General features: G+C 48.9%; 1 protein-coding gene across 1 annotated transcript in view; it reads left to right on the forward strand.

Annotated features, from left to right (window-relative positions):
- The window catches only part of PMP22 (peripheral myelin protein 22), a 28,145-nt gene extending 19,583 nt beyond the window's left edge, over window positions 1-8,562 (forward strand). The window contains exon 5 of the mRNA XM_054571213.1: window positions 7,255-8,562. Coding sequence (XP_054427188.1) covers window positions 7,255-7,418 — 164 coding nt within the window. The 3' untranslated portion in view covers window positions 7,419-8,562. The remainder of the gene's footprint in view (window positions 1-7,254) is intronic.
- The last annotated feature ends 880 nt before the right edge of the window (window positions 8,563-9,442 follow it).

The raw sequence follows: 9,442 nt of genomic DNA on the forward strand, positions 1-9,442 counted from the left end.
TACTCCAGCTCCTCGGTCCCACTGGGCTTTAATTTACTGTTGTCATTGGCGGGTGTCTTCATTTTGGCACCACTGTGTAACCTGCCACCATTTCCAAACACGGGACCCTGCCAATGCACAAGAGACCTTTATCTTCTCCCTAAACTGTCTTCAGGTTCCCCCACTGGGCGGGATGTCCATATGTATGACATGCAGAGTCCTAGAAGCTTCTACCGTAGACGGCAACATATTCCAACTTTGTCTCTAGATTCTGACCAATGTTTTACTCCATCGACACATCCTTTTGTCTACTGACTGCTGATTGACTGGGTCAGCAGGATATTGGAGAGAAGTAAGACGAAAAGGCAGTGGTCGATTCTATAGTCCAAGTTAATAAATCACCAACTCCATGTGGATCAGGGTACCTCTGGGTACTGTGAGATGTTCTAGATTCTCGCTGTCAGAGTACGCAAATGGCGTGGCATCTCTTGTTTTAGTTGGTTGTCAGAATGTCCATGGTGCTGAGTCACCATCTTGTGTTTAGGTCCTTTGGAGGGTTGAAAAGAGTCCACGTCCTTCGTGGGTGGATGGGTGGGTGGGCGGATGGGCGGATGAGCAGATGGGTGGATGGTGGATACAATGGCTTACACAGGGCTGTATGATAAGACACAGCCTGAGGCTGGATGTTGATGATCTTCTGTAGAAGCCGGAGAGTTACCTTTCCTGGAAAAAGGAAGTGACCTGGACACCCACTTCTCATTAAATACTTAAACATAACATTTCAATATGCACAGTTTTAGGATTTCAAAACCAAATACTGCTTTGCTCCTTGCACAGTTTTATTATACCAAACCCAGCTCCTGGGTTGTCACCACCTTTGTTAAATTACTAATTATGCAGTAAGAGATCATTTCTAGGTGTGTTAGAAGCAGAGTTGCATTATTCACTCTATTTCCAACCAGACTCATATATATACAAAACCAAAAAGTGTTCTGGGGTTCCTTTGGGTCACCATTGAAGTTTGATATAAATGCAAATGATTATATCTCTTGTATCAATGGATGTATCCTTAAGATAAAAGGATACAGATTTAGGAAGCAGAAGTTTCATAAAATATTTATATTTGATCTCTACAAGCTTGTTGCCTTACTGATGAATAAACTGGCATTGGGAGAGAATAAGCTGAATGTGTAAGGTCACCCAGTGAGGAATTCAATGCTTACACGCCGTCTCACGCCACAGGCCCCGATCCTAGCTAGGTACCTCTTTTCATTTAGAGATACAAAATACAGCCACATTTTTAAGAACAGAAAACCCAATGTGGAAACTCTGATCTTTGTATTATTCTTCACGGAATCTGATTTATAGTGGAGGCTCAATGCCGGCCTGTGTCGTTTTATCATCTCTGCGAGGAATGCGAGCCTGCACCGGCAGAACTAACCTAAAAGCAGGGGACTGAGAAAAGTGAGGTTACTATTGAAAGGGCTCCTCAGAGCAGGCAGTGCTTCCTCCTCATTTCCCCTCCGAGATATTTCAGCTTCAAATTCTGTAACAAGGTCATTTTAAGTCAAAACCCAAAGTCCAGAGATAAGAACCACTGAGTCACAAATGCCATGCCCTCGCTGTACCGTGTGTTACAGTATTTCATTCAACAGAAACTCTTAGGTGTTGATATTTTCTGTCCATATTCACTTCGCTGTTTTGATTCCCCTCTGAACTCAATACCAGCCTTTTAGAACTCTGCTATAAAAAACCCCGAGTTTAAAAGCACATGCCTTCTTCTTCCTTTATGCCCTTCAAATCTAGCTGCTTATCTCTCACAAGACCTACTTTCCAGTTATCAATGTGTCAGTGCAACTGTCAGTATTTGAATAGGACTTTATCTTGGGTTAGAAATGTTGAGTCAAAATAGCAGTTGTAATTTGTAAGTCCTAAGAAGGTTCTGCTCTTAGTTGTGAACTCCAGTCAACACCATCTGGAAGTTTGTCTTCTGGGATGCGCAGGTCCTGGAATGTTGCGCTGGAACTTGCTGTAGGGTCTTTTCCTTTAAAATTGAGAACGAAAAGAGTTAGGGATTTGACTTACAGATTTCCTGACTCTTAACGTCCGAGGATTCTCAATCAACTTTGTCATGTGTGTTTCCTAATTCGCAATCCATTAAGAAGCCAGTAACTAGAGAGAAAATTAGGGAAGGGTTGCTGGAGTTGAGAACTGGTGACAGCCTGAGATGTTACAGCTTAATATAGAGAAACACATCAGAAAAGCAACAAACAAAAAACAAGAAGAGGAAAGGAACGGAGGGAGGGTGGGGGAGGGGAAGGAAGAAGCCCCACAATCATGGGATGTCAAGTGTAAGGGTTCCCGCCGCCATGGGTAGGGTCCATGTAGGGCCGAAGCATCCTAAAAGCCTAAAGCATTTGAATGGAAGCCACCAGAATGTCCACTGAGGCTCCCCAGTGACGGTTGCCCGCATAGCTTCTGTTTGGAGGGTTGTGATCTTCACAGATCTTACTTACAGCTAAGGGTGCAGCAAAAGCAGGTGAAAGGTGTGGCTCTTGGGGCCAAGGAGAGATTTAGGAGCTGTCTCTGCCTTGCTCCAGATCACAGCTCTGCGTGTGGCCATAGGTCCACTTGCTTTGCTGAATCATCCTTTCTCCATTTCATAATAAGCCACGAGTCTCGCATTTAAAAACTATCTTTCCTTAATTATATACTTCATAGGTTTTCTGCTTCCTAAAGACGTATCAGGAGGTGCTTTCATCTAGTTAAGTGCTTATCGATCTCAGCTGCACATCAGAATTACATTTCAAAAGAGGGGGTGCTTTTTAAAAAGGCCAGTGCTCTACCTTCATCCCTGGAGAGTCCTGCTTCGGAGCTCTTAGCTGGGGCTGCTCCCTGGGTGGCCCCGATTCATTCAGGGTCAGGAACCACTGGTTCAGCCGTTAAACTGTCCCCAGTCCCACTGTGAGTTCTTCTCGGACATTTCTGCCAGACCGCTCATCCTGTTCACGAGCCACCCATTCTCCTAAATCCCCTTCTTAGGGACGCGCCATCCTGATCCTGCATGACTCCCTGTCAGAGCCTGTAGCCACCTGTTCCCGGAAGCATTTACCCTTGCCCTCGCTCTGCTGGGTTGGGTTGGGTTGCACGAGATGGGAAAACATCAAGAAAGCCATATAGATGCAGATGTGAAAGAAAAATATGCCTGTGTAATGTATTTCCCTGCCTACGGCCGGCAGTGAGCTCGGTGCAGGCCCCGTAAGGGAAGGCCCTGAGCCACCTGCCCGTTGGATGACTGCGAATCGTGCTCTGTGGGCAGCTTCAGACTCAGGCCCATGCGTAGTTGCTGTTCACTGTAATTAAGGGGAACAGGAAACGTGGGAGAAGGAGACTCCTGAGTGCATTGAATTGTTTCTATTTGCTTTGTTTCTTTTGTCAGACAGATAGATGATATAGATGTAGATATAGATATAGATAATGCGGCTTTAGAATAAAGTAATTTGAAGGGTGAATAAAAGCACGATGCCTCCCCTGTTCGGAGTGCTTCAAGGACGGCCTCGGTCGGATGCCACGTTTGGAAACCCCCTCTGTGAGAGTCATTCCAGATGTTGCCCTGGCCACGCCCAGGTCAGAATCTTGAATGCGGTGGGTGACTTTCTAGCTGCAGGGTCACTTGGATGCTGGAAATGGAAACTGGTCAGCAGGGCAGAGAAGGCTGTGTGCCACTCAACGTAGAGCCCAGTGCTTCCAGGATAATGGCACCTCCAGCCCCTTCCTGCCCCTCCTCACTCCCCTTAGGAGGAGGTGGGGGAGAAAAAGACACTCCCTCATTCGTCACACCAGCGGCGCCCAGGCACCTCCCACTGGCCAGCCAGGTGGTCTCGCCTGACGGTCACTCTCCCCCGGCTTCACTCTGGCTTCTGCTGCTGGCTCTCAGAGGCACTGCTTGGCAAAGGTTGCCGAGGTCCACATTTAAGTCATTTGCTGAATTCCTCCACTCCTCTCAATACTGTTGACTGTTTGCTACTCGAAACTGTTTTTTTCCTCATCTTCCAAGTTTTACCGTTCTCCCAGTCACCTAAGTTAACCCACCAGACAATCGATCATACCAGAGTCGCCCTCCCTCCTCCTGTGTCCAGCCCACCAGAGTCCTGCCGCTGCGTAGCATCCTGCAGAGACATTTGTCAATTCCTTTTCTTTTACTTGCTGGCAGTATTGTCGCTGTGCAAAAGCCAGCTCATGCACCTTTCTGTCCCCTGCCTTGTCCCCACCCATAAATGTGTTTCCCACCCTGCTGACGGGGTGATCCTTCTAAAACATACATCTGATCATGCTTTCTCCTCTGCTGAAGCTGTTCCCCCCCACACAGCTTCTCCTACATGAGTGAAGGCCCACTCTTTCCTGGCCTGAGTGGGCTCTCAGCTTCCTCGTACACGGCTCACCCTGGATCGTGGGACACTCTTATGACCTGCTGGTGGTTTCTACCAAGCTCTCTGTTTTCTTTGTCTCACTTATGTTCTTCCTTCTGCCTGGATTCCCCTCCTGGGAACCTGTCTTTACCTGGCTGACTCTTACATGCCCTTTGGGCTCAGGGCCCATCCCTGCTCTCAGAGCACCCAGTGCATTTCTCTCTCCATCTCTTGAAGTCACATCATACCATAGTGGAAGTTTCTACTGACATGTCTGTCTTTGGATGCCACTCACCCTTTGAAGTTATCGGCCAGGTCTCGTTTATCTGGGCACTCTCAGCATCTAGAACAGTTCCTGTACTCAGTGGGACTCATTGCACGTTTATGGAACCAAACGAAATAGAGATGAGGAAGTTTAGAGAATTCCCTCCATCTCTTCCTTTGCCTTTGGCCCTTTGGTTGCTCCCTTCCAAAAGCTCTGGGCTCTACTTAACCACCTGCAGTTGCTGTCATTATTAAAGGGAGCTTGAGCCCTCCTCTGCAAGAGGGCTCTAGGGAGAGTTTCAGGGACTGGTTTCAGACCAGACATCCTGAGACACGGGGAAACTCCTGGGAACTCTTGAGCGCCCAGGACTTTTATGTTGTCTGGACAGGGCCTGGGCCCTTCCACTTGAAGATGACTTGCAGTGTGTCAGTAGCGTCACTTACCGTCATCATGGGAACCTTCATAACTGCCTTTCCAACTCACTGCTTGCTGAGAACACGGGTCACAGTGCGTTTATGGGGAGCGACGTTGGACTTTTAGGGACTGTGTTGTGGCATTAACTGCTCTGGATTTCAGGGCACATCGATTGCTTTACATACAGACAGCCTTGTAACAACGCATTCCCTAAAACATCAGTCTCCTGACAGCAATCACTATAAAGTGTGAATCCTCTCTTTGACTTTGTAAGAATCTAAGCCTATTGCTTTTTGAAGCAAAACTTAAATTCATTTACTTCTGAGATCCCACTTGGATAAATGGCATGTAAGTCAATCCATCTAGTCTGTCATGGCACCGTGTACCCTGCCTCTCTCTGCCCGCCTTGGTTGGAGATGGAATGTTTCTCTCTGATGTTTTCTTTGCCGGTGAAATCTGGGCACAGCTGGCCTCCATGGCTACAATGGCATTTTTCATGCCAGTTCTGGTTAGACACACACCCCATTTGGAAGCCCTGCCAACACAAGAATCATTGTCCTGGCCTTTTAGCCTTCTGTTTATACCTCCCCCTCTCCTTGAGCTCAGATGTAGTCCAAGAGACCACGTCAATGTTTATTAAAGATAAGAATGAGCACTTCGGAGAGGTGAGCCATGCACTGTAGGGGAGACCACTGGGGAGCATGGACCACAAAACAAATCGAATGTGTTCGTAGCAGATCAAAACTGTACTTCTCAAGCAAAAGCTGGCCAGCTGTGGTTTCCCCTCTGACACAGTTGTCTCTGCTGTCTCCCCGACTTTCTGTAGGTAGCAGGGTTCTGGATCTGGTCCCGCTGTAGTTCTAAGACTATTGTGTGGCTTTCTCAAGGGGGGCCAGTTGAGTGGGAGTCTTCTGCTTTGACTTGCAGAAGGACAATCTTATCGGGGTGGGGGGAGCGTGAAAGTGACATATTCCCAATTCTGCACTTTATCCAAACAAAGGTGCAGTGTCCTGCCACATAGCAGCCAAATAGCAGTGAGGTTAGCTGTAGGTGGTCCAGATCATCGGGAGCGCTGGCACCGCAGGAATCCCACACGGCCCGTTGCCTTCATAATAGAGTCACTCAGAGCCTTTCAAAGACCCTGCTATCAGGAGGGAACAGAGCAGGCTTTGTGCAGCTCGAGGTTGGGTGCTGACGACATCAACCCCCTCTCCCTGCCCCACTGCAGGGGATTCTGATGATCACGGTGGGCACGGACTGTCATGCTTGAACGTGCCTGCGTCATGGGGACCAAGGCCAAGGTGTTTCTTCTTCCCACACCAAAGGGCTGCCCTGGTGGGCAAGGGAGGGCCGCCTGTCCTACCTGTGTCTGTGCTATCATTCCACCCTTCTTCAGGCTTCAACTCTAACCTCGGGGCACCAAGCACTGTTGAAAGGAACCAGGTGCGATGAGCTTGCCCTTGTGGTCTCCTTCCTCTGGGCTGTGTGTCCCACTCGGACCCGGGCCTTTCCCCTGGCTCCATGCTCACCTTGTTCATCTCCGTGTGTCCTGTCTTCTGCCTGGCAGCGCCCGTTGGCACTGCCTTCTCTGTCTCCTGTGTGGCCGCCCTGCTGAGGGGATGAGCGGGGACGTCTGCCCCGTGTTCTGGCCGGAGCCCGGCACGGCGGCCATGACGTGACTCCGACAGTGGTAAAGGGCCATTTCACCTTCCCCAGCTCCAGGCAGCGCCCCACGCACCTGCACAGTGGCTCGCAGGTGTCCGGGAGCTCCCACACCCAACCCTCCTTGCAGAGATAGAGGCGGGTTTCTCTTGCGACCTGAATTCTTGCTGGCCGCCTTGTGTCAACTGGGAACTGGTGACAGTTAAAGCAAGAGAGATGGGGTGAAAAGATGGAGATGATGGCTGGGGTCATGTGGATTGGAAGCCGAGTGCTCCTGTATCTTCAAGCCTCCTCCTCTTGGTTTGGAGCCGGCAGCAGACTCCTTGCAGAGCTATCCATGCTCTCCTTGCACGGCGCGGCCTGCCTTCCCCGCCGTCTACCTGGGCGGCCTGTGGGGGTGTGCGGTCAGGAGCAGCAAGGGTGCGCGCCGGCGCCCAGGGCCCTGTGGAGCCTGCCCTGGGGGAAGTGGGGAGGGGTCCCCACTGTGAACTCTCCCTTGCTCAGGTTGTTGCTCTCTTTCCCCAGGTCTGTGTGTGATGAGCGCAGCGTCCATCTACACCGTGAGACACTCAGAATGGCACCTCAACTCCGATTACTCCTATGGATTTGCCTACATCCTGGCCTGGGTGGCCTTCCCCCTGGCTCTTCTCAGCGGCGTCATCTATGTGATCTTGCGGAAACGCGAATGAGGGGCCCAGACTGAGGCTCTGAGCAGACGCAGGGAAGGGAGGAAGGAAACCTGAAAACAGAAAAAAAAAAAAAAACCCACGAAAAAACCTAAAAGCTAGCCAAAAAAACCCAAACTGAAACCAAACCAAACAGAAAGCAGTTGGGGGGTGGGGTTAGTGTTGATTGAAGATGTATATAATATCTACGGTTTATAAAACCTATTTATAACACTTTTTACATATATGTACATAGTATTGTTTGCTTTATATGTTGACCATCAGCCTTGTGTTGAAACCTTAAAGAAATAGCTAAGGAACTTTACATCCTAACTGTATAATCAAGTTCAGTATTTTTGTTTGTTTTTCATTTTTTTCCCCTCAGAAATAAAATAACTCCATCTTGCCCCTTCCCTTTCATCTGAAAGAAGATACCTCCCTCCCACTCCACCTCATTTAGAAAACCAAAGTGTGGGTAGCAGACCCAAATGGCCAAAAGCCCTCTTATCCTGGGCGACCTCGTGTTCTCACAGGGATGTGCACTGCCCACAGCCCGTGGGAAGCCTTGCGCTCGCGCGGGCAAAACCCTAAAACTGGAGCCCTTGGCAAAAATCATGACACGTGGCTTCGACTACTTGCCCTTGAGGGAGGGTGTCCTTGTCACATGTCTAGATGAGAAATCGGTGACAAAAAAAAAAGCCTGTGAAATGGTGCTATGTATTTACCATTCCTTATCACTAATCTTCTAAACTACTCACTGGAAATTCAGTTAACAGTTTTACACCACAAAGTAGAATGAAGACCTGAATAATTCTGTGTAATATAAATGGTTTATAACTGCTTTTGTACCTAGCTAGGCTGCTATGATCACTATGATAAATAATAAACACAGCCTTTAGCGCTCCCACATTATTCTTGCGGTCGGAGCATCAGGACAAGTCTCTAGACCCCCTGGGGCCATTCGTTTCTGGGGATCAGGGGGGTCTAGGCTGTTCTCTGTCTCCAAGGACTGTCTGGCAATGACTTGTATCGGCCACCAACTGTAGATGTATATATGGTGCCCTTCTGATGCTAAGACTCCAGACCTTTTTTTTTCTTTTTTGCTTTGCTTTTTCTGATTTTATACCAACTGTGTGGACTAAGATGCATCAAAATAAACATCAGAGTAACTCACTGATCTCTCTCGGGTTTTCGTGGGGGCCTGGGTGCGAGCATGAGGTACGTGTCGGAGTAGAGGGGGCGCCTCAGTGGGAAGCAAGAGTGAGCAGACGATCTGGGTTACGGTTTGGTGTGAAGGGGCCACAAGTCTGGATCATACAGGCCTTCGAAAAGCCTGTGCAAATGTCTGCTAACGGGAGGGGGCCGAGAACTGGAGCAGAAATGGAAATTGTAAAGGGGTCCCCTCTGTGCTCCATTCTCTGCTGACCAGCATGGCGACCCCCGAAGTATTCGTGTAGCTGCCTAATACGTGGGGAATGTTATCGTGAGCAGCACAGACCCCTAACCTCCAGAAGGAAGGGAGGTATGATATGGTGGAAAGTGTGCATGATGGTGATTTCGATTTGAGGCCAGGCTTTCAGGTAGAGCATTGGCTGGCATCAGCTGAGCTCCTAACATGGTCCCGGCAGAGGGGAAGGACTGTATGAGGCTGGACATGTACTTGAACTCTAAGACTCAGTTTCCTCTTCTGTAAGATGAAGATGCCAATGCCATGTTTATGATATTGTAGAGGTTAAAGGGAGATGATAAGTGAAATAGTTGGCACAGTGATGGTAGGTAGGAAGCATTCTATAAAATAGTATTTATCACAAATGATAGGACGGAAGTGTAGTAGAAGGAGATATTGGTTGTCCTAGGGAGTCTCAATACAGGCTGCGCATTGGAATCCCCTGTGCTGGGACCGCCCCAAGATTCTGATCCCCAGTGTCTGTGGTGGGACCCACCTGCCTCAATAGGTTTAAAGAACCCTGCTGGCGAGTGCAGCGCACAGCCTGGGCGGACACCCTGGGGCTTTCCACTGCTTATTAGGGTGTAACGTGTTAATGTGT

Source organism: Pteronotus mesoamericanus, unplaced genomic scaffold (assembly GCF_021234165.1).
Source record: "Pteronotus mesoamericanus isolate MK-2021 breed Mesoamerican mustached bat unplaced genomic scaffold, CSHL_Meso_final contig_22, whole genome shotgun sequence".
NCBI classification, from domain to species: Eukaryota; Metazoa; Chordata; class Mammalia; order Chiroptera; family Mormoopidae; genus Pteronotus; species Pteronotus mesoamericanus.